At 35.8% G+C, this 25,084-nt stretch overlaps 1 protein-coding gene and 1 long non-coding RNA gene across 11 annotated transcripts in view; both read left to right on the top strand.

Moving 5' to 3' along the window:
• GRB14 (growth factor receptor bound protein 14) overlaps positions 1 to 17,378 on the top strand; it is a 68,175-nt gene extending 50,797 nt beyond the window's left edge. For all 10 annotated transcript variants that reach the window (XM_046943817.1, XM_046943819.1, XM_046943818.1 and 7 more), the window contains 9 exons: positions 5,115 to 5,252; positions 6,325 to 6,435; positions 6,630 to 6,725; positions 7,260 to 7,340; positions 9,506 to 9,622; positions 9,724 to 9,781; positions 9,871 to 9,958; positions 12,959 to 13,052; positions 16,431 to 17,378. In XM_046943817.1, the coding sequence (XP_046799773.1) occupies positions 5,115 to 5,252; positions 6,325 to 6,435; positions 6,630 to 6,725; positions 7,260 to 7,340; positions 9,506 to 9,622; positions 9,724 to 9,781; positions 9,871 to 9,958; positions 12,959 to 13,052; positions 16,431 to 16,577 (930 nt within the window). In that variant the 3' untranslated portion in view covers positions 16,578 to 17,378. The remainder of the gene's footprint in view (positions 1 to 5,114; positions 5,253 to 6,324; positions 6,436 to 6,629; positions 6,726 to 7,259; positions 7,341 to 9,505; positions 9,623 to 9,723; positions 9,782 to 9,870; positions 9,959 to 12,958; positions 13,053 to 16,430) is intronic.
• Positions 17,379 to 21,492: 4,114 nt separating this feature from the next.
• The window catches only part of LOC101749123, a 261,538-nt gene continuing 257,946 nt past the window's right edge, over positions 21,493 to 25,084 (top strand). The window contains exons 1-2 of the long non-coding RNA XR_006939836.1: positions 21,493 to 22,074; positions 22,196 to 22,279. This is a non-coding gene — a long non-coding RNA (uncharacterized LOC101749123). The remainder of the gene's footprint in view (positions 22,075 to 22,195; positions 22,280 to 25,084) is intronic.

Here is a 25,084-nt window from a genome sequence, read left to right on the forward strand (position 1 = left end):
GGAAAATGTGCAAGGCTTGTGGATCAGATTGGGAATCCTTCTAAATATGTATAGTTATATCCAATTTTGTTAAGTTTGAAAAATTTCTTGTGATCCCTCATCTGTTGCTATTTTATGTTTTATTGTGTGTTTAATTGCACTTGGGCTAACAAAACTTAGTAGATATAAATACCCACTCAGACTTGTAGCTGCCATGCTTGTTTCAGCAGAAGCTCTTCAGTCGATAGTTTACAATGGGTTACTATTTCCTTGGAAACTTTCATTAAGACAAGTTAATGGTCTTGCATTATTATTTGTGATGTGCTTGGTCAGGTATCAAGGGAGACATTAATCTTAACAAATCAGTGCTTACAAATGATTAAAAAATCACTCCTGATACTTTTATAGCTTTTTGTGGATTGACCTGTAAGCAAGTAAAATGTTTTTCAAGTGTGATTTTCTTGACTTCCATTGAAAGCAAAAGAGGAAGTGTTTTTGTCTCATGACTTAAAATCAGAACATCTAAATGGCCTTTAAAAAAAGCAAAATGTATAGCTGTCTCCTCTCTATTTAGCACGTGCTAAATAAAATCACTAGTTCCGAAACATGCCAAATGTCTATGTGTAACAAGACGCGGTTTTAATCTTGACTATAAAGATCCTTAGCCTTAAAAAGTAAAGAAGTATGTAATTATATTGCTTAGAGTGTGACCGTTCTGTATGCACGTGTCTAGTTGTAGTCACTTTGGGTTATTTGGAATACACATTAAGTTATTTTTGCAAGTAGGATGCCTTAAAATAAAAAATCAATGCAGTATTTAGATTTTGATCAGAGGCCTCAATGACAATGAAATATTCTATTATTTTTATGTATTGAGGATTTTTTTGTTTTTGTGTGAGAATTAGTAACTCTCATTGGGCAACAAATTCATTCACTTGATTTAATTAGATGTGAAACTTGTTGCACATAATTTTAAATAGGACTTGTGACTTGTTTAAAATGTGGTCTGCTTCTTGGAGCAGCTCTTGGATGTGCACTGATACATGCATTAGATCCTTTCATATTCTTATTCAAGACAGCATTCCTAATGAATAGACAGCAAAACATAGATAGTATTGACAGGACTGAGTTCTTCATTGTTAGATGAAATCCTAACCTCGCTGAAGTAAATGAATTTCTTCTAAAATTATTTTATGGGATCAAAATTTTACATTTCTTTTTAGAATGAAATTTCTCCAATTGTGTATTTTTAAAAATCTTTAATTTTTACCATTTTTTTCACTATGCAGGATGACAGTCGCATTTAAATGCAGTGATGACACAACTTCATTATGGAAGGTTGAAGTTACTTGGGCATTTATGCTTTTTTTTCTACTTTTACTTTAAGAATAGACTTATCCTTCTTGATTGTTGAATAGATATGATTGTTATTCGAGTTCTGTAGTTAGACTTGAAGTTCAGAGTTCAAGACTCATATTGACCAATTTCATTACTTCTTTCTAATAGCTTTTTGTGTATAGTGTGAGTATATTAGAGAGTTACTGTAGGTAGCACCTGTCCAAGCCATCTTCCAGAGCAATTAAAAAAAAAACAAAAAACTTTCACATGGTATGGAATAAATTAAAGAAAGTAGCATATATCTTTTCTGAATAAATGTAAAGCATGAACGTTACATATGGAAAAATTAAGTTAAAGACATAACAGAATTACAAAAACAAATGTTCAAAATTTTGGGAAAGTTAAAATTACCAATAGAGTCTTCCCCTTTTGCCTTTTCCATCTCATTTCTATCTCCATCTCATTCTCCATATTCTCAGTTGTTTCTTTGTCTTCATGGATTTAAGATTCGAGCATTCTTCTTTTAAGCCCTTTGCTGCAGCATGTTCCTCTTTTCCTGATCATTTTTTGTCTGACTCTGGTACAGTTTTCATACTGGAATACCCCTGCAACAAATTACAGTCTTTTATCAGTTTCCAGACATATTCTAACCTGCCCATTCCCTTTTGCCATCTTCCACGCTGGGCTTTGCTGGCTTTTCTCCCAGTCTGAACCCCTCAGAATGACTGAAGTCTAAAGGAGGCAGCAATGCACATCAGTATCAGTTCCTTACTTGGTGACCCTCACATTTATTAGCATGTTCAGAGGAAAATCCTCTGCCTTCCTAGTAGCCTTGGACTAGGTCATGGACAGCAGTCATTGCATTTTTGAAGAAATCAGTCATCAAATTAAAACACAATTCACAGAGTCTTAGGAAAATAACAGCTTCTTTATTTAACTCTCAAAATTGTGTGTACCTGCTTGAGAAGCATTGACCTCAGCAAACATTGTTCTCTTCCCCCAGCGCAGCCATTCTTCCACTGAAAAAGTTGAAGGCATTATTAATGTCTTTAGTGTCTGAAAGCAGACAAACAAATTGTGTAGTTGAGAATGCAGCTTTCGATCTTTATTCTGTTCACGTGGCATCTAGTATTTTTTGCATTTTTTGCTACTGTATTCATTTAAGACAGTGGAATGTTTTTCCTGTTGCACTGGTTTTTGTTCTTCTTTTTGCTTTCTTTTTTCTTTATTTGGTTTTGTTTGTTATTCAGGTTGGTTTTAAGTTTGTTGGTCTTAGAGTAAATAAAATAATAATCCAGTCCTTGGTGCTGTCATATATTAGTATCTGAAAGACATGGTGACATTTGACACACCCCACATATCACGCTATATATTTCACTGCATGAGAGTCAGGGCACAAACTTATTTCAGCATGTTGTGTAACCAGTAATTCTTGCCTGCAACATAACATCATTTAACTCTCCCCACTTCTTCTACATACATGAAAGACTTCCGTATTTTTGGCCCATTTTCATTTTCTTTTTTCTGCATAAACAGCAATCTATTTCCCTCACAATAGACATTAATCTTGTATGTTCTTCCGTTAAAAAAATCAAAAGATTTTGCTTTCTACTGTATTTAGTTTTACGTATTTACTGAATATATTCAGTTCTCACTCTGAAATATATTTTCCGCTCATTTCTTGTTACCGTTAATGGTATTTTCTCTCTCAGTCTTCAACTGTCATAGAAAGAAAGATGGATACAGAATTGGCCTTTTTCCTAGCAATATTGCTACTTTTGATAGCATTGATAGCATGGGTACAGAAGTGACTGCTGAAACTGAGGTTTGTACTATTCTGCACTCTGGCCTGCTGCGTAAGAAATGTGTTCTTCCTGATTGTGCTTCTGGTTGGAAGCTTTTATGACTGGAATTTTGGGGAAGATGCTCATGCAGACTGAGAGCAAAGCACTCATTTTCTTTTCTGCAAAGATACTGCAACCTAGAGAGATGCTCTTTTGGTTTTACATAGATTGACCATCTTAGAATATCCTAAAGTTTTGGTTTGAACTTCGTTATGGAGTTAAAGGCAGTTCTGAAAAAGTATTTTGTATTCACCATCAGTGAACCTGTTAATCCATGGCAAATGGGAAAATTAACAGGTTCAGTGTGGATGAAATAGCTTAAACTGTATTTGTACATGGCTATGTGACAGCAGCGCCTGTAGATGGATTTACCTAGTCTTGTAATTTACTTTTCATATGAATAGCAGTGAAACTCTCGTAATGCATTCTCAGTTGCGGGCTAGATATTCTGGGCACTCCTCTGTCACATGAAACCTGCCCTTATTACTGCATTTGTAACAGCTGCATTCAATCAGTTTGGGATGTTCTACTTGTACTGACATGCATCTGACTGCATGGTAGGAAAACAATAAAAATGAAAGTATATTTGTTTATTTGAGTTGGACACCATTATTTAGTGGTGAAAGACTTGGTGTACTTTCAAAATCACATTCACTTCATAATTTTGCTGCAATTTGATGCCAGCCAGTCTCTTGCCTGGGAGTCTGTTGCTTCATGTAATCAGCTTAGATTTTCTGGAAGTGGCAGCAGATAAGAGGAGTACGCAACAAGGAAAACTGCAGGTATCAGCAGGGAAGCCCCTTTTTCCTTGAAGCCTAGATATTGTTTATGTTACTGCAGGCCAGCGTGGGTCAAAATTCTTTTAAGAGAGTAGTAGTAATGTGAATTCCTTTGCATACACAGAAATTGAAAAGTTCTAGGTTAGTATGTTTAGTTGTGAGTCATAATTCTGGTTTGTTTTACTGAATGAAGTGGGACAGAATTGAATATGTTAAATGGAATTAGAATACAGTTAACACTATTGACAGATTTTGTAGGTGCTTTTGTAGACTGAATAGAACTGTATACTTGCTCTTCACAAGGTGACAGCTGTATTGCTCTCTGACAACAATGTCTGGCTAAAATGGCTAAGCAGAAGTCAGTGAATGTCTTGAGCAGAGACAGTGCATGCATTAGCTCCTCTCAGTGCATCAGTTAACTTCTGTCCGTCCATATTGTTTTGCCTTTCCAAGGGTTTGTGAGGGTGCAAACCTGTGGTTTTGGAGGCAAAAGGGCTGATCCCCCTGAGACCTTAAACCCCTCCTATCTTGCTCTTGATGCAGATTTTTTCAGCTAAAAACTCTCCACCACATGACCTTGAATGCAGGCAGCGAATACCTGTTGTGGCTCTTGGTACAACTAAAGCACCCACTTTAGCCTCACATAAGGTCCAGAGACCTTATGTTTCCTCCTCTTTTGAAAACGGTAGTGTCCTCCAGACGTGTGTGGATTTGTGATATAGATATTTTGTTTGCTGAATTAATTTTAATTCACATCAGTTCCCTTTTCTGGTCTGTAACAGGCAGGGGAGGGTGAAGAGAGATGTCATTTTTTTTTCCTTCTGTTGGTAGCATTGATTTGCAGTTTTATAAAAATAGGGTCTGAGATACGGGATCAGAACTTCTTAGACTGGTTTTGTTGCTGAAGTCAACATATTGCATAACTAATGTTCTCATTTCAAACCATATGTTCCATATAAATATGTAGCTTGCCTTGCATACCTTGGAGTTATGTAATAGTCTGTATGCCTTAAATGAGAGATACTCTTAATGGGGTTAGAGCCAATAACTGAATTACTGTGGTGTAATAGTGGCTTCAGCGGTGTATTCCTCTTAGTCTTGTCTGAATATGGTAATGAAATAGCAAGACCACTTCAGATAAAAAGAGAAATGCATGGCTGATATTTTCTTTCAGATGTTCCTAAACTCCAGCACGTATCCTGAGGTTCATGGTTATTTACATGCAAAAGAGCAGGGAAAAAAATCATGGAAAAAATTATACTTTGTTTTGAGAAGATCTGGCCTTTATTTTTCCACTAAAGGTACATCTAAGGTAAGGCGAGGAAAAAAACAACAGAGGGAAGAACTCTGAAGTTAGAGCACGTGTATATATATTTGTCATTTGATGCAGTATTAATTCCAATTTAAATTTTAACTTAATGTGATTAAAAAGGAGAACAATCTATATTTTATCTATTGTAACTGGAAAGAGAGGTTGAGATACAGAATTGGAAAAGCTTTGTATCAGGAAAATGTAGTTTCTTTTTCTCTATTGCATTTACTTTGTTCTGGTTACATTTTTCCAATCAGTGAACAGAGCATCTTTTTATAATAGTTAAAATTCTGGGCTGCAAGTAGATGCTCTGAAAGATGAGCACAATACTTCAGTGTGTAAGTTAAACAAAAACCTATGTTTAAAAGGATTTTAAGGGAAGATTTTTAGAGTTCTCAAATTTTTATCATTGTTCAGTTTTCATTTGCTAGTTCAAACTTTTGATGACAGGAATTAAGCCTGATTATATTAAACAGGATGAGAGACACTTCTAATGCAGACCACTTAAAACACGTGCTTTTCACCATTCTGAATTTTCTGTGTTATCCACCAGAGGGTATTAATTGAGCTACTTTTGCATCCTTCAACAATTTCTTTTTCTTTTTTTTCTTTCTTTTTTTTTTCTTTTTTTTCCTGGACTTAATTACAATTATCTTGGAAGATGGAGGTAATAGCTACAAGTAATACTCAACAGTAATTATTACAGTGTGCTATTTTTCAAATTCTGGAAGTATACTTTGATGCTTGAAATGAACACTGCTCTCAAAATTTCCAACTTCTACTCTTTCTATGACTTGAATCTAGTAGATGTTTTACCAGAAACCTCTTACACTTCAGGTTTTCTCTCTCTCTGAAAGAATGAACTCTTTGACTAGTTTAAGGTATTTGTTCTCTGCATTAGGAAGTGAATTTTGACTTGCCTCTTTCTAGATTTCATGAGACAGTGTCACAGTTAAAACCGAGATATAAGACCTTATTTTGGAACAGGATAACTACTATACTGTTCTGAGTTTCTTATCTGGAGAGGCTGGCTAAAAATAGTCTAACTGTATTACATTGCTCTTCTTTATAGGAGCCAAGGCATCTGCAGTTTTTCTGTGAATTCAGCAATAGTGATATATACATGTCTTTGACAGGCAGAAAGATTTCTGGAGCACCAACAAGCTATGGATTCTGCTTTAAGGTACAAGCTTATCATTCTGATACATATTAAAGCAAGCCACAGTTTTTTGGTAAGCTTAAGTTTCTTTAAGGCTTTTGAAAACAATGTTCAGCTGTCTATTATAAAATAGGAGAATTAGTGGCTTTTATTTCAACAGGTATTATCTTCAAGATATGCATTAATGCTAAAAAAAAAAATGTGCTGTGGCCTTCTAGCCTAACAAATCAGGAGGAACCAGAGACCTGAAACAACTCTGTGCAGATGATGAGCAAAGTAGGACCTGTTGGATGACAGCAATAAGGTTGTTTAAGGTAACTTTCCTGTGTGGAGTTAACTTCTTTCTTAAGTTTACTATATGAAATATTGATACTGTGAAGTAGAGAAATAGCATAATTATAGGTTCCCATGCAGTAGCAGTATCAATTTTCTACAACAAAAGCTGAACTTCCATCTCAACAGACAGGCCAAATTACTGGAATCACTGTAAGGGGGGGATGATATCACATGCACTTATATGTAACCTGGCTGAATTTAGAGACACTGTTGGTAATGGCAAACAAAGCTACAGGAACACACAAGATGCTTTAAGAATGCTTTTGTTTGTGGAAAAAATAGGCATAGGTCAGTTTGTGTATTAAATGAGCAGAATTTCATGTAGAATGTACATTTAGAAAAACTAAAGCAAAAACAATGTTGTGCTTTTCGTTATCTTAACAGCATTTGTCCTTATTTTTATAATGATAAAAAATCATGGAATCACAGCATTGCATTTTCCATCTGGAAGAAAGTTTACTCAGCTTAGGTTTATGGTTTAAAATGCTAACCGTATTATTTTCTGTTTCCAGTATGGGATGCAGCTGTATCAGAATTACATGCAACCGTATCAAGGTAGAAGTGGCTGCAGCCGTTTGAGTGTAACACCTATGGTATGTTCCACAGCAGCTCCATTAGTAAATAAATTGTTTCTGTAATCATACTATTTTTAAGTGACTTTTGTCTGTTACACTTCTGACCTGATCCTGCGAATTTTAAATGTGCTTTGAATGTGTGAAATCTTTAGGTACATCAGGGTAGATGAGAGAGCTAATTAATTCGTTTACTTATTTAATACAAGTTGGGCAGTTCAGAACAGTCAGCAGGCTTTTCTCTTTTGTCAAATAGTCAGAATTTGGGGAGTTTATTGGCTTATTATCACTGTCAAAGAGGATTTTAAAAAAGTAGCAGAACTGTAAATGCATTAAAAAAGAATGAAGTGTTTAAGGTTACACAAACTGAAAATGATGAATAAGAAAGCTTTAACAAATCCTTTTCAGTGTACTATAATGCTTCTTTTTCCCCCCCCCCTAATGGTTATTTATTTAAATGGGATTTAATCTGATGTAATACTGCCTGGAGCTCAGAGGAACACCATAATTTGGCAAAACTGGATTTTGGAGGAATAGCAGTCTTTAGACTGATGATCTGTCTGTCTCTCCAGTCCAGATAATTTGATAATTTGGGATCGGATTGTCCTTTTAATACCTTATCTTAATTATCCCAGTCTGTTTTTTTGTTTTGTTTTGTTTTGTTTTTTGAGTGATGTATAGCACTTTGTGCTTTTTATTGTTTAAATTGTGTAAAAATTGCTTGTTGCCAGGATCCATTATGATGATTTTGTTGTTTTTTTTTAAATCTTTTAATGTAGTTCTTGCTGTTAAAGCACCTAAGATGTATATTTGCTTTTATGGGGATTCACAAAAACATTGTTTTCTGATATTGCTGATAAGCATGGCTTCAAAATTACACTTAATATACTGACTGTATTTATACTGTCTGTTACAAAGGGCTAATGATAGCCAGCTGGTACTTCTATAATGGGTCTGAGAGCCATTATTGATTCTGTCTCATCTTGCACAGCCACATCTACTATAGCTCGTGCAGATTCTAATGCCAAATATATAACTAGGAGTAAGCATGGTACAATTTTTATACTTGCCTATAATTTGTGAATTAAACAGAAATTTTGATAAACTCAAGAATTAAGTGATCAAGCTAATGAATGTGTTTCATAGAGAAAGTATTTTCAGGTTTCACATTCCTGATTAATTTATAGCCATACCAGCAGCAAGAAGTTCCCTCCTCTCTCCTAGAGTCAGACGCTCTCTTATTTTGCCCTGTTATTTTACTTTTGGTGAGTTCCTTACATGTCACAGTTACTCAGACCTTAGACTTCAGTGACCTATAGAATTACTGCCTTCTGTTTCTAGTCACCCTTGTACAGGGACAAAACAGAGCTCCTTTGGTTTTGGACAGAAATCTGGGCCTCCTGTGTTCTAGATGTTACCTCAATTTACAGAATTCTAGAATGTTCTTTTAATTATTTGTCATACCAGTGCCAGCCAACATTTGAGACATTACAATCAGTATCAAACAAGTTTTTTATTAACCTGAATTTTGGAGTAGTGTTTCAGTGAGCTTTAAGACTAGAAATTCTTTTTATTCTGTTGTTACAAACTTGATATTCACTGGGAGGAAAAAACAAAAACCAAGCATTTTTTAAAAATACTAGATTGCATAATTGTTGAATTTGTGCTTGCTCTGTGATGGCTAGGAAATTGAAGGGGAGTATTAAAATAGAACTTAATCTGCGTAGAAGAGGCTGTTCCTGGTGTTTAAATGTAGTAAACTTTGAGGGAAATTTCTTTATAGTAAATACAGAAATTACAGCAAAATACTTTAAATCTTTGCTTATATGATGATTATGCATAGGAATTTCTTATTTTATCTTTTTCTCTTGGACAGCTTAGTAATAGTTACCATACACGTGTAAGTAGAATTCATGTTAAAAGTATGCATTCATCATCTATCAGAGTACTGCAAAAAAGATGATTTGTCCTGCCAAACTGTGAGATTTAGCTTTGTAGCAGTATACAGGGGTGTACCTGGGGTACAATGAGTTTGGCTGCGGTGGGAAATACTGCATATATTTTAAATGCTGTTTATAAAACATAACACTTACTCAGAAGATCTGTCTTAAAACATGGAAACATGAATCATTAATTAAAATAATAAAATAGAGAAACAAACTAAATCACTTTTTCTTTTTTTGCAGAGAAGTATTTCAGAAAATTCTTTAGTTGCAATGGATTTCTCAGGACACAGAAGCAGAATTATAGAAAATCCAACAGAAGCCCTTTCAGTTGCAGTTGAAGAAGGATTAGCCTGGCGGGTACAAACGTCTTTGTTTTATCAGAATAACGTTTCCTGATTTTAATTAATTTTTTTTTAACAAAAAAGTATTGAAATAATTTTTAATTCTTTCTCACACAGAGAAGAGGGTGTCTACGACTCAACTCGCATGGTAGTCCTATTGCCATGTCTAACATGGGTATGTGTGAGTTATTTCATTACAGAAATAATGCAGTAGTTGTTTCAATAAAGACAACATATATTTTAAAAATACCTTTATTTCTACAGCTATTCACAGATCTCAGTCATGGTTTCATCATAAAATCTCTAGAGATGAAGCTCAGAGACTTATTTTACAGCATGGGCTTGTAGATGGGTAAGCTAATTCTTTAAATAACTCTTCTGAGACATATTTCTAGCCAACAATTCTACTTTTTATTGTAGGAGGGAGATGGAGGAAGAAAGATTTTGCACTTACCTAATAGAAATAAAAATTCTTTTATATAGGGCTATCTGGGGATCAGTTGGTTTCTATTTTATGTCTTTTGGAAGCATTAAAGTGGTGATCTAACACTTCAATTCTGTCACTGACAGATTACTTGTGTTCTCTCAGAGCCAAGCATCTGAGCTGTGTATTTGCACAATATTCTCCGTGACCTATCAACTTGGGCACTGGTGTCTTTTGTATCTCTTATTAGTGATGAAAGAGTGAAGGAAACTCGGAAAGCTGCCTGACCTTATTCCAAAATGAACTGTGTAGGGATAGCCATTGGAAAAAAGTATGCCTTTACTTGTAATATGAGTAAGGATCCTGCTATCCCTTAATGGTAAACATTAAATATTAGGGTAAGGCTAATCACTTCTATTTTTCTCTCTTTTAAATATTCATTCAGAGAAAAATGACAGAATATATATTTCATTATCAAATCCTGATATTTTTCATTTCTGTATTTTTATTCCTACTCCTGTTTAAATTTTACACTCCTGTGTAAAATTGGGCCTCATACATTCAGTGAGTTATTAAATGAAACATTCTTGGAGCTATTTGCAGATAAGCACTGTGATTTTGGTGGGGACGATAATCCTGAGTGGTCTGTTTAGAACTGATTATAACATAGTGGTATGAGCAATCATAAACTGGCATACGTACGAACTACAGTGAAGACATAAATGCATCACAGCATGTACAGCTGGAGAAAAATTATTCAAGTTCAACCTTTTAAGGTGCTTAAAAGGTAAAGCTGATTCCAAGCAGAGATCTTCTATGTATATAGCATATACCATATATACCAACAAATACACTGTTTATGTGCCTAATAGAAGGTGAAAGGACTATTGTAGAAAGGAATAAAGATTTCAGAGGTTGAAATAAATAAATGACAGTTACAGACTGCAAAATTCATACTCCTTTATAGCACACCTTAATTCTTTTGGATCTACTGTCTAGATGTAGAAGAAACATTCTTTAAGGCATTTATGTAGCAGCATTGCAGATTTTGAACTTTACCCCTTTACATTTAAAGACTTTTTGGTGGTAAGTGGTTGACAGGATTGCAAACCGATCGGCCCTCAGTAGATGAATGAGATAATAACGTTTCCAAAAGGCCCACAACAAAATGCAATTGGTCATTCAGAAAATTCCTTTTATATTTTTGAGAATGTTTTTGGAGTCATCCAGCACATCTAAAAAGCTCCCCCTCCAACCAGTATTTCTAAGATTATGTGAACTGCAGCCCTTTCTTCATAATAAGGTGATCTTTTAAAAGGTTCTTCAACTAAAGTAGGTTAGTTTTGATAGGGTTAGGAAAGAGTAAAGACCTTTTTTTATGTGAAGGGGAAAAATGTTGCACATCTTTCCTATCCAACAAACAAAATGACAGCAAAAATCCTAATCCACCTGCATTTGTTCATACACTTTGAGATTACTTTGCATATTGTTTAATGTGCATCATGGTGTTTGTGTATAGAGAACTCAATTTGGATATTTGGAAAATGGCACATGCTTATCTTTTTTTTTTTTTCTAAATTAAAAACAAAGCCAGTTCTTAGTCCTGGAAAGGGGTGAAAAGCCACTAGATGGTGAGAGAGAGCATATTAGGAGAGCCTGAATGTATTGAGAAATATTGATCCTTATCTTACTGTTGTATAGTTGGTTGGCAATTATCCCTCTTTCATAACTTAATTAGTATCAGCATTCTGAATTACTCTGAATGAGTGTTTTGGTAGAAATGTTAATCATTATGAACTTGAAATTGCTTAATTTCAGATATTTTCTTATGTTTGTTGTAAAAATAGAACTCATAAAATATTTAGAATTAAAATAGAAGTACTCAGTAATTTGGATACAAGTTGTTATCCTGTGAAAGTCCACTGAAAGTTTTTGCTGTCTCCTTTTTTCTCCTGAAATCCCTTCTTTTCATACAGTTGTTGTGCTCTCATTTCTGATATGTGGTTGGGAAAAAGTAGGTGACTAGTGGTCACTGTTTGACATCCGCAAGTCTACACTGCCTGTTTCTTTTGCTTCCTGAAAAAGGAGAATGCTTGCCAATGGCTGTCCCTTCATTTCTCTTCTTTGGTACATTTGTTAGCTGTACCCACTCCAGACCTGCATAATGCAGACAGTTCAAACTCTTCACTACAAAGCTGTGAACCAGGTATTTCCCTCTGTCCACCAAACTGTTCTTCTCTACTGATAGAGCAAACTCCACAGTCCAACGAAATTATATTCATCCTTTATCTGCACCAGATTACTCTACAAGGTTATGGCAGAACTAGGTATACAGTCTCTCTGAAATCAAGTAACTAGTTGCAGTGACACTGTTGACCATTGAGAGTGTTGTGATTTCAATAATGGTGCTATAAAGTAGACCGTGACTCTGTGGGAATTGGGAATTTTGACAGTGTACAGATATGAGTATGCCTTTATGAGTATGAGTAAGGTGAAAATCATTTTAGTGTGTCTTGCCTTACCTTTTCTGTAGACTTCCTGTTGAATAGTAACCTTTCAAATTTTCCTTTTAAAGTTTAAGGTTTAGGTAACTGTCAGAGTCCAAGGAGAAATTTTGTTCAAAGCACAAACTTTGAGGGTGTTTTTCTGTCTGAAGAGATGCATTGTAATTCTATGCAGTGTAAAAACAAATGCCTGCAGTGTCATTCATGCATATTTTTCACATAATATTCAAGATGAAAAAGAATTTAAGAAAAAGTATTTTCAGTGATACTTTTTCAAAGGAATACTGATGAAAAGCGTGATTTTTGGAATTAAGATTATTTCTGCTTCTCACAATGCTTACTGTTTCAAAACTACAACAGTTTTAGAGGGTATTTACAAAAGCTTCACAGTAATCTTAATCTGAAAATTTTCGATCTTTTTTAGGGTGTTCTTGGTACGTGATAGCCAAAGTAACCCCAAAACATTTGTACTGTCATTGAGTCATGGATTGAAAATAAAGCATTTTCAAATTGTACCAGTAAGTAAAATTTTCAGTTTCCATTTACAATTATAAACCAATACAATCAAATAATTGTGGTGCTTTTTTTTTTTTTTGCTGCTTTAAAGGAGATACTGAATATTCTAAACATAACAGCTGTACCACCTGAATCATAAATATTCTAGTGTTGAAAATTTATGACTTTTGCAGTTGATTTGTTATAAATCTTGACAATTATTGTGTAATCCTACATTTTGGTTTACCTAATAAATATCTTGGAAAAATGCACAAATCTATTAGAGCTGTAATAGAAACACCTGTGATTGCATGAAGACTGTATTTTAGTAAAGATCATAATGGCTTTTCTTTTCAGTCATTCATTTAGGTAGATTCCTTTGACCTGTATATGTGTATCGCTGCCTCATCTGTCTAAATATTTGGTAATTACTAAACATTTTTTTTAATCCCCTCTTTTCATGGTTCATGTTATTATGATATAATCATGTCCATGTATTCTTAGGGAGGACAATTTTAACAACAACAACAACAAAAAAGGCTTACTTAGTCCAATTGCTTATAGGGAAGCTGGAATTTCTTCAGTTAAAGTCATATTTCCATCAGTTTTCACTGATGATATCCAGTTCTGTCTGAATGGACAGTCTTTCCCATCCTTTCCACTTCCTCTAGAGGAAATTTATACAGGATGTTTCTTTTTTTTCTATTCAGACTGCTTCTGTTGGGATGAGAAGCCTTTTAACATTATCTATTTTGGCCACAGATGCTTGACATAATTGAGAATACTTGCAGCTTTTCTTCCAGACCAAATAATATTCTAGCTTCCATATTTCCTCCTACTGATCTTTCTAGGAGATTCTGCTTTTCCTCAGTGGAAATCAGTGTAGTGTTTTGTGTTGTTTTCTTCTTTTTCTATCGATCTGGTAGTCAAATATGGTCATTCAGAAAATTTCTGTATGCCTTACCTAGGGATTATACCTGGTATCCCCTCCCTCCTCCCATCCCCACTGCCCCCCTGCCCCCCAAAAAAAAGAAAACAAAAAAAACCCCTGTAAAATAAGACTGAAGCATTATTTGAAAGAGAAAAGGAGGGAATCAATGTCAGGTAAAATGTACTTGTTTGGGATTTTTGTTGTGTTAATCACAAACAATGCAAGAACCCTTCCTCCAAAGGCGATACCTATATCCTGGATCCTGTATGAGCATCAGCATATACTCAGTGATCAGAATCCTAGGTTTAAGGTCTCTGTTTCTATTGACTGTGATTGCTTCCAGTATTTACTTTAGGATAACTGTTGTGTGGTTTAGAAACCCTTCTGAACTCTGTACAAATACTGTATGACTCTACTTCATTGAGATGTCATTTAACTCTTAAATTCAAGACACCACTTTTTCTTATCAGGAAACAGATATTCTTTTCTCTTAGAGCAGATGTGGCAGGAAGCTACCACAAAGCAGCAGTCTCTAAATGTATTTTTTTTCTTACATTTTAGCTGACTTAAGATTAAAAATATCCTGGATAGGATGTACATCCTGTGAGTTCAAGTTTTCCCTACATTAACGCCTACATCATGTTAACATTAGTAATGTGCAACAGGTATTGCAGGAGGGTGGCAGGGAATTGATTGTAAAAAGTTCAAAACAAAAATTTTTGGGAAATGCTTGGGATCCAATACTGTGAAAATTAGAGTGTTTGATATCTTCAATGTATAGCACGATCCTAATACTCCAAGATGATAGAAATTCATTTCAATTTAGTCTAACCTGAATTGAGCTATTCTGTAGTCCATGTGAAGGAAGATTTATAGCTGTTCCTAGGAGTGTCCTTTTCTAATAAATACCCTCTCATTGCATCCTTCCTAACTTGCAGAAGATGTTAGGTTCCCGGGCAATATAAATTCAGTATGAGCTTTTATTTTGAAAAATGCTGATGGCTTTTTTCAGAGAATTAGAAATGTCTGTAATTAATTTAAGGGTTTGGGTATAATTTGGAGGAGGGAAAAAAAGCCTAAAAATGATGGCCAGGTCAACAGACATCTGAAATGTAAACTCTTCCTTGTCTTCAGTGTGTTGGCAGAAAAACTCCATAAGGGAAGTTCAGTGTATGATAATCCATTTTATGGTTTTGCCTGGAACACAGGAATTTATATATGCACACTTGCATAATTCCTTAACTAGCAGAGTCTGACGTAAATTGATCAAAGTTTGAGAATAAAGAAATTGCAAACTACTTCCAGACTTGGTAGAAAGGGGTAGAATAACCAGGAATCATGAAACAGCTCAACAGCTGCTTCAGATGAGAAATCTTAATTACAGGTAAGAGATAAGTACATTTTCTCCCACTGTACTGAAGTAGGATAGTTGCATCTTCCTGTAGTACAGCAAATATTGCTCTGCACTAGCCATAGTTCAGAAAGCTCTGCTCATTACTCTCTCAATCTTGTAAAATATTTCCCTTTTTAAAATCTTTTTTTACTCTCTTCTTTATTTACATTAATGCTAATTAGTCACTATTGCAATGAAGCTTCTTGATATTAGATATATCAGCTTATGAGGAAACATTGAGAAAATATATCATGGAATCACAGAATGGCCCAGGTTGGAAGGGACCTCAAGGATCATGAATCTCCAACCCCCCCCCGCCACAGGCAGGACTACCAACCTCCACATTTATATTTCTATTTATATATTCAGCAGTGCAACGCAAATTTTTCGAGAACTAATGTTCAGTAACTTAGTATAGGGAGAAACGGATTTTAAACGTTGAAGATTTTGAATGTCAGTAGTATTCTTTTAAGCTACCTTTTGCAGTTTCTTTTGTCTTTCCTGCACTTGTTCTAGCATGTACTTTTCGAGCAGCAGCAGTACTTTCTTCTTCAGGTGGAACATATTACTACATCAAGCATGTTATTTTTTGATAGACAATTTCTTGTATAGCTAGTTTCAACCATTAGACCAATGCGCTGGTGTGTAGCTACATTGCACCTTAGAAAATAAGTGAGACAGGAGATAGAAGTTATATGGAATACTGAATGGAGCTAAGGTTGTCGAAACTTGTTTGTTGTCACTCTGTAAAAACTGTATTTATATTAACTCTAAATATCACTCCAAGGCAAAGGTGTAAAATAATATTATCAGTGCAAAAAGAGTATTCTGATGCTTATTGAACTATTCTTTGCTTTTTGGCATGGATCTATCTTAGAGGGAATGTTAAAGAATACATTATTTTTGTAGCTCTTGATCTTTTTGTGAATGATCTCTTTTATTTTTCTTTCTATCCATAGTCATAAAATTATGAATACCCTTGGTCTACAAGAAGACTTCTCAAACAAGTACTTTAATCATGAAGAAATACCATATCAAAAGAGGATTTGATTCCATTTTGTTTTTCCATTTTTACAGTTGGAAGATGATGGGAAGCTGTTCTATACCCTTGATGATGGTCAGACCAGATTTACAGATCTCATCCAGCTAGTGGAATTCTACCAACTTAATAAAGGAGTACTACCTTGCAAGTTAAAGCACTATTGTGCACGTATTCCTCTTTAACCAAAGCATCTGTTGCTTCATCAAAGGGAAGGGAAGATACCAGAATACTTTTTCTCCTGAAGGCAATTTGTGTAGTAAGAAGGGTAAAACTGTTACATTATAAAGATTCTAAATTTTAACTACCAAAAAATATGAAGTACATTCAATATAGATAAGAACTATGTGATTGTCAAAGCAAAATAACTCTGTGGTTTTAAAATATATATATCATTTCTTATATAATTCTTTAGTGTTGTCTTGGACTTTTTTTCTTTTTTCCCAATGTAAAAGATTTTTTTTAATGATATTGTGTACCTTCTACAGAAATATAACTGAAGAGAAATTCTTTGTTCTTAGTCTTTTTTTTTTGTCTTTTCAAATGTTTCTTATAGTTTCTATTCATCACATAGAAAAACAAAATTTACTGTGTTAAGGATAAGCTGAACTGCATATTTTACTTGTAAATAAAATGAATAAATATTTTGCATTATATTTTTGAATGCTACTTTGAGGATTATCATTCAAAAAGCAAAAAATCATTAAAACTACTTATAACTGGTTAGCTGTATTCAATTGTGCTATTACTTAAAATTTTTGTCCAACTTAATGACTAGATTGACACCTTTATGCAGAGATGGAGCGTTGTTTCCTTGGTTGTGATATGTATAAATATGCATAAAGAGGTATATCTGCAGTCTCTAACACACATACCCCCTGTTAAGTAACACGGCTTGTTTTAGAGCTAAGAAGAGATCAACTTCATTGGCTCTTAAAATGAACAAATAAAGGTGAATACAATGATTATTTCTTTTTGCTGAAAAACTGTCAAGAATGTATTTGCTGTTGGTTCTTTGGTTACTTTATTATTTATCACAAAATTACACATTTCAATATAGCTACAAGTCAACCAGTCTTGCCAGGTGTTCCAATTATAAAGATCTGTTAAGGTGGAGTGAGATTTTGAAGCATAGCAGTAGAAATATTTTTGGTATCTGTATTTTGAAAAAGATGTAATACTTCTGCATCCTTGCACAAAGGCTTAAGTGGAATGGAACTTGAACTGAAAGATGTTTTCCTGTCCTGATGCTTTGTTATCCTATAGGTTTGATCTCATTATCATAATGAGTCCAAGACCTGGCCCTGGGGTAAAGCCTGTAGTGGAAGGTAGTGCTTAGAGATGGAGCATCATGCTGAATCCTGGCCCTGTGTCCATTCCTGCTTTTGTTCTCTTATCATCAGACACACCAGGTATTCTGCTGCAGGAATTAGTGGGGAGGGAAAGTGAACGAGGCCTGGCCAAGGGACAGAGCAGATGGACCGAAGATACAGTAGTGCCAGTGCACATCAACTGGCAGGGTTGTGTAAATGGGTGCATTAGAATATGGTAGCTACAGTCTATGGTTTAGTTATTGTGTGCCTGTGGAAGGCGATCATAATAACATAATGCTGTGATACTTAATTTACTGACTTGATCCACACATCACTGACCTTTTCCTTTGGTATGCAAATACAGTTTTTAAAGCTCATTAAAAAAGCAACTCTTCATAATGTGTACCAAAGATGCAACATATGTGGTGTCTGAGCTCATTACATTAGAAATGCCTTGTAAAACTCTTCACAGACTAATAAATTTAACTCTCTTAAACCTTGAATATAATTTCAAATTGTAATTACAAAAATGTAGTTTTAATTAAAACCTTTTTGGATTTATTTTAGCAATGGGATTTCTTCTGAGGCCTTGTCTTCCTTCAGAAATTGGCATAGAAAAAAGAAAATTGTTGCATTCCCATTTTTCTGATCATCTGACAAATGAAATGAGTTGTCTTCTGTAGTCTACCTGGACACGTGAAAGCTTTGCCATCATTTCCATTCATATTTACGTATTTGCCAGTACAACTGGTAGAGAAGCTAACCACTCAGTAAGTATGTATCTTTTCACCTTTAGAAAGGTGAATGTGAGGACTATTGAGAGACATCAACCATCAAGGATCCTTGCCTGCTTTCTTCTGTTTTCATGAGTGAAAAAAAAAAACAAGATAAATCAACACATAAAATGCAGTATTGCTTAATGAGCATGGGTTTTGGACATTTGAAAGAGTTTTTAGCTGGCAAATATTCAAAGCACTCTTACCCTGTAAAGTGTTGCCTCCTGCATTCTGACAGGTCTTTTAATTAAAATCTAAACTGAAATCTTGCTAAGAATACACAACCTTTTTTTTTTTTTTAATAATAATAAATCTGAATACATTTCCTGAAATGTGTGGTTGTTTATGACTATACCGAAATAGTAAAACTAATGAAATCTAGGTTGGTGTACAAATGAGTTAACAGGCTACCTCTGTGTTTCAGTATTACTGATGGAAGAAGCATGGAAGAAGTAGTCTTAATTAAAAAAGACCAGCAACAAACACAAAAAAAACCTGATATCCTAGACTACTTGAAAACATGCTAAATGGTACAGGTGGTTGATGTATGACTTACAAGATCTTTGCTAGCAACCACTATTTTCTTGTCAGAAAAATGGCAAGTTTTTTTATTATATCACCCGGTATATGTTTGACCATAAAGTTCTTTGAGGGTGTAGGCAATGCTGTTCGAACAGAACTTCAGTATGTTACTGTGCCTTCTAATTAGGAAGAGTACACTTCTTTGGTGCCCACCTTCACAAAGAAAATTGGCTAATCAGGAGTTGTTAACAGCTCAGGGTGAAATCAGTACTATTTTGGGCAGACTGGTCTATCTGCCTCCACCAGCTAACTTCTCTGTAAAGTACGGACAATTTTATGTCTACCTCACAAGGGATTTTAAGACCTTTTTTAAAATAAATAAATATGTATATATATATATGATTGCAATTGATATTGTTTTGTAAAGTTTTATTTTAATATACAGGAAAGAGATATGTTTCTACCCTTACTCTGGGGAGGTCAGACTATACAGGCTTAAACTAATTAGAGAAAAATCAATGTCAAACTAGGTTTGAAGCATCATATTTGAAAAAACACTTCATAATTTCTTCAGATTTCAAAATTCAGACTTCTGTGAGTGTATCTGTGTAGTGCAGTGCAAGGAGGAGAGAAGCTTGCCATGCAGAGGTGCCAGAAGCAATGTAACTGTGCAAGCACATCTTTCTATCTGGGGTAATTAGCCCTGCAGGGGTATGCTCTGGAAGATGTGAGCTAGTTCGGAGATTGCTCTAAAGCATGGCATTGTATTTGTTGGCATGCCCTTTGTGCTTTAGCTTCCAATCTTAAAATCTTTTTGGCTCAAAGGAGATTAAAAGTTAATTCACTGGTGTTTCGTAATGTACATACACATGCGGCCAGAATTAAGGTTCCATGGGCAGCATTAAATGACATTTTTTAACTTCTGAATGTTTTTACTTAACAATCTTATTAAGTCACGTAATGAATTTTTAGACATATAACAAGCCTTCAGTTCATCAAACTAAACGTTTTGAAAGAAAGCTTTAACCCATTAAATAAAAGAGGATTACATATGTAACTAACTACAACTGGGGCCTTTCAAGGATAATTGAATTTCTGTCAAATGTTGTCTGTTACATCCTGGTTACGGAATTGTGGTATTTTGTGTTTCCCTGGGGGTAGAATTTCTCTGCAGTGTATGTGGGCTTGAGGCTTCTTAATTTTAAGACACAAATCAGGTTATTTTAAAGGAATAACCTTTTTTTTTTTCTTTTTTTTTTCTCTCTATGTTGCTTTTTAAAGTCATTTTCATCTAAATTAAAGCCATTCCTTAATGTTTAACTGTTTAGAGATATTTCATACGCATAGCTTGCAAATCAGTTTACCATTTGTCAGTAAGAAATCTCACACAGTTTTTATTACCTTTATTGCTTTAGTTTAGAAAAATACAAAGCAGCATATAATTCACATATATTTTTGCTTGGTTAATAAAATAATTATTCTATGACTGTTATGACATTTGAAACTTCTATTTATTAGCACAGTAATGCGTTTTGTTTCCAATTCCAATTTTGTAGCTGTAGATTTCACTGAAATCCTCAAATGTGGGATATGCCCCATTACTTGAACATACTTGCAAGCTTTCAGAGGTTTAACACTTATGGTCTATGCATAATCAATGTGTATGATAGTGCAATTAATGTTAACTTTAATGAAGTGCATGAATATTTAAAACGTAATGAATCTGACTTTACACTGTGCTTTACAGCCTGGTTCACACACGTGAACAGTGTTGACTGTTGGCCTCTGGATGTCAGCAGTGTATCACAAAATTCCTGTCATCAGCCACTGTTTTCCTGCTGCCTCCCAGAAATATCTGTGACTTGTGGTCTCTGCACACCTCCAGAACACCCAGTGCTTTTTCCTCTTATAAATTATTCACTTTCTCTGTACCAATTAGTTCTACCAGTTGCTAGGTTTGTTATCAAGTTAAGCTCCAAGACAAGAACCTGAACTCAATGAGTGATTAAAAATTTATTAGCAGAGATGATTAAATATGCAGATAGTCTGTGAAGCTTGTTCTTGAAACCATTACCTTTTTAATACTAATGATTTGTATAATTAATTTTAAAAAAGCCTGAAAGTCTTTTAGGACATAAAAGGAAAGAGATTAAATGCAGAGGAGGCAATGAACCTGCGTATTAAAACAGCTCATTCACACATATAGGCAATAAAGTGATTCCCTTACAGGGATAGTTTGTGATTTTTTCCCCCTCTGCTAAGTTGGTTATTTTATTAATCTTTTAAGCATTTTGGGAAAATTCGATCCACTAATGTGCTGCATTTTCAAAACAGAATTTTGTGACCAGACCATTCCTCTATGCTTTAGGTTTAAAAAATGGAGTTTCTGTACCAAAATGCAGCTTCCACCCCATTTAGGCATATGCTCAGTTTAGGCATGTGTGTGGCACTGGAGTTGCCATGGGAACCGCACAGGTGCTCAGGTGAGGCCCAAGTTGTGGGAGCATGGGGCACAGGAGCAAGCTGATGGGCAGTACCGTGAGGCAGAGTTAGCCAGAGAGGGGCTGTGAGATGAGGCCGTTATTCACAGCTATGCCCAGGGCACACTTTGCACATGAGCCACATTTGGGATGGGCAGCAGGAGGGGCCTTCCGGAGCCCACCTGAGGGAGACATGGCCAACAGGCTGGCTAGACTAGTGGTGGAGGAGATGTTGGCTCCCCTCCTGTTGTGAAAATAAAATCAATCACTTTATTTTCCATTAAGGGAGTAACTAGAGAAGAGAGGTGGTGGCCCTTGGGGCCTGACTTTTTCTTTCCTGAGGGAAAAGAGCCCCAGTAGCAGAGCAGCTGTGGTGAGGGAAGGCTGTGGCGCGGGACCTGATGGAGCGCCATGGCTGGAGCCAGACAGTGCTGGTGGCTTTGTGAGGCCTGCCGGGATGTGCTAGTCTGTGGTCACATGCAATATATTAGATTGTACTGACCTTGTGAGGCAGGATGGAATGTGACAAGACTTCTCTATGGGCTAGGGCTGTGAGCTGTAGTCCTTTGTGAACTGATACCTGTGGGATAGGTAAGAGCAGCCCTGTGGGCCCTTAGTCCCATTCCCAGGGGAGCAAGTGAGACTCTTGGCTAGGGGAAGGGAATGCTGAAGCTGCTGGTGGCCTCATGTTTTTCTCCCTCTTTCCTTTCAGCTCCGCTTATTCACTGCCCAGCACAGCCTTACTGAAGAGTATGGCTGAGGGATGTTGCCGTGGATGAGGTGTGAGCTAGCTAAGGTAAGGCCCAGTCTCCAGCATTTTCTGGGGATCCCTCTTTCAGTGGGCCTTGAGGAAAAGGGGTTCTGAGCAGCCTAGGAGGAGCCTCTGGCACCTGTTTTCTCCTGGAAATTGTGGAGTAACCCATCAGCTGGCACTGATGAGCTGCAGGTGCTGGAGGCTAGCAGAGCTGGGGAGCCTGCCTGTAGTAGGGGTTTGTGACTGGGGCAGAGAGGAGGTGTGAAGGTGGTGTGTTGTTCATCAACTGGAGCAGCACAAACAGTAAGTGATGTTATTTTTTCTCTCATGAGGGTTGGTTGGCTTTAGGGTGTGTTTGTGGGAATTATGAGGAGAGGTTGATGTACACCTTCTGTGCCACACTTTTTTTTTTTTCCTTGTTCTGTTTGTAAGTTACAGTACCTTTATTTTCAAGCATTAAGCTATGGTTAGTATGATTTAGGCTTCAGTTATGGCAACCAACGTTTCCAGACCTGGCTGAAGTAGACAGCAGAACTGGAGCAGAGCCTTTTGTAGAGAGGAGCTCATGAAAGATATTTGTATTGCTGTCACCATTGAATTTCTACAGCTAGGATCTTGCAGCAGAGAATACGTCCAAGTAAAAACACTCATTCTTTATCCCAAATACTGTGCCTTTTGGTGGCTTAAAACTAGACTGTGACCTAGGAACTTCCTTATCAGAGCACAGTCCTGGAGGCATTTCTCTAGTCCTAGGGAAGATGCATCAAGTCAGAAATACAGCTTTCTTTTCTTGCTTTCTACTTTCTCTGAGCTAAGCCACTTTACACAAATTTATTTCAGCCTCCCCTTGATTGTGCCAGCTACCTAGTTGGGGAAAGAGAAAGGGCACAGCAAAGAGCATTTCTTAGAGTATGCAAGTTGGTAGAAAAAACTGAGAGGACAGTGAATGAGATTCTTCCTTGTGGCTGAAGCTGAGCATGTGAATGAGCCCTTATTCTGGCTTTCCTGAATATGGGGTAGGTTGAAGTGCTCCCAAGTAGGATCAGGAGTTTGGACTTTTTTGTTGTGGATTTTAGTGCTAAAAGAAAATTTCTAACGTGGAAAAAAGATTAATAAAATGAAGAAAAGGAAATTAATTATTTCAAATGGCTCTTACCACACTATAGAATGCAGCTGGGAGAACATACACAAGCATTTCAGACTTTATTTATATATTGAAAAAACGTATTTGTTAAATTTTAGTGAATTCTGCAATTGCCACAATATCTGCAGTGTATGCTAAATATTTATGTTAGAGAAAAATCGTGGAAAAATATCTCCTGATGATGATGGATGTGAGGTCAGCTATTCAAACTAAAATACTCTCTCCTCGGTTACATGGTACAGGGCTGTGGTGCTCAGACCATATGCAGAATTAGCTATTTTTAGGCATTTAAGGAAAATGTAAAGGAGGTGATGTGTGTAGGAGAGTGGAAGGGTAAGTTAATTTTAAGAGATATTAACATTTGGAACAAAATAGATACATCATCAGAGTGATTTTTTTCTAAGCCATGCATGTAACATACAAAGGGGTTTGCTTGTGTGCTGAACAATTAATGAAGTCCTCACTCCTGAAATGATGCATGTGCTTGTTTGTGTGCTGTGTATAATGTGAAGGATTTCAGTATGCTTAAGATAATGTGTGTAAGTGTTGGCAGGATCAGAGTCAAAGATGTCAAAAATAACTTGGAGGGCTTGAGGAAATTCACAAAGTATAATAAGGTGATGCTTCACTTGGTTCTAAAGTAGAAATTGTAGCTGATATTACATTTAATGATGGACTGCGGTCACTGGGTTCACTATGACTGAATAATACCAATATTTTGAGGTAAATGAAGAGAATTGTATGAAGTTGAACTAAAAATTAGGGATGCTTTTTCTCTTCTGTACTTGTGCAAATCATAATATCAGTGTACTTTCTATCCTGTATTGCATGATTAAGCGGGGGAAAAAAAGCACACATGGGCACTTTCCCAACAAACAAAAGAACAAACCATCCTTCTCCCAAGAAAATAATAAAAAAAACCCCACGTGCATAGTGGAGGGAGGGGTTAGGGAGCGAGAGGAAACACCACCAAAGTCTTTGCAGGAACAGATTTGCAGTAGGAATCTATATTTGAAATGGCCTTGGCCTTGTGAAAATATGTATGATACTTCTGAATAGAAAGTTCCTCATTCCTCAGCCCTGTAGAGTTAGGAACTCTACAGGAACACTCATGCTCTGTGGGAGTGATCTAATTGTCTCTGTCTCTGCTAGAAATAAAACTAGCAGAAAACTTCAAACGATATCGGAAGTACACATGGCCATTGCCCCATGGCAAAGATGTACAGCTGAATTGCATTACCCCTTTGCTTAGGAGTAATTCACTGCTAAGGTGCAGTAAATAAATAAATTCTAGATGATACTGTTGTATGATGAAGTGAAATACTCCTTAATCTGTGGAAATTTGTTCTGCTTCTGTTCTTCCTTCCATTTAGAAGTAAAGTAGTGTTGCTCAGATGAATTTAGAAACACAAGGAGAAATGAATGTGCTTTCACCATCACATTGATTCAAGGAGTTTCAAGAACTTTCTACTAGATTTTCAACTTCTTCCCTCTGCATATAATTATTTCATAGTCTCTTTGCATAAATTCATCTCTTTCACTCTGAAATATTTCATTGGTCAGTTATGTATCTTCCTATAACTTATAGCACAGAAGAGACAAAAATGCCTTCGCTGTTAGATGAGGAGTGTTGTTGGTTTGTAGTTTTTAGCAAAGTTTTGATGTAATCTGGAAGCAGAATGGGTTCTGTATCTGCAGTTAAT

This window comes from Gallus gallus, chromosome 7, assembly GCF_016699485.2.
Source record: "Gallus gallus isolate bGalGal1 chromosome 7, bGalGal1.mat.broiler.GRCg7b, whole genome shotgun sequence".
Lineage (NCBI taxonomy): Eukaryota > Metazoa > Chordata > Aves > Galliformes > Phasianidae > Gallus > Gallus gallus.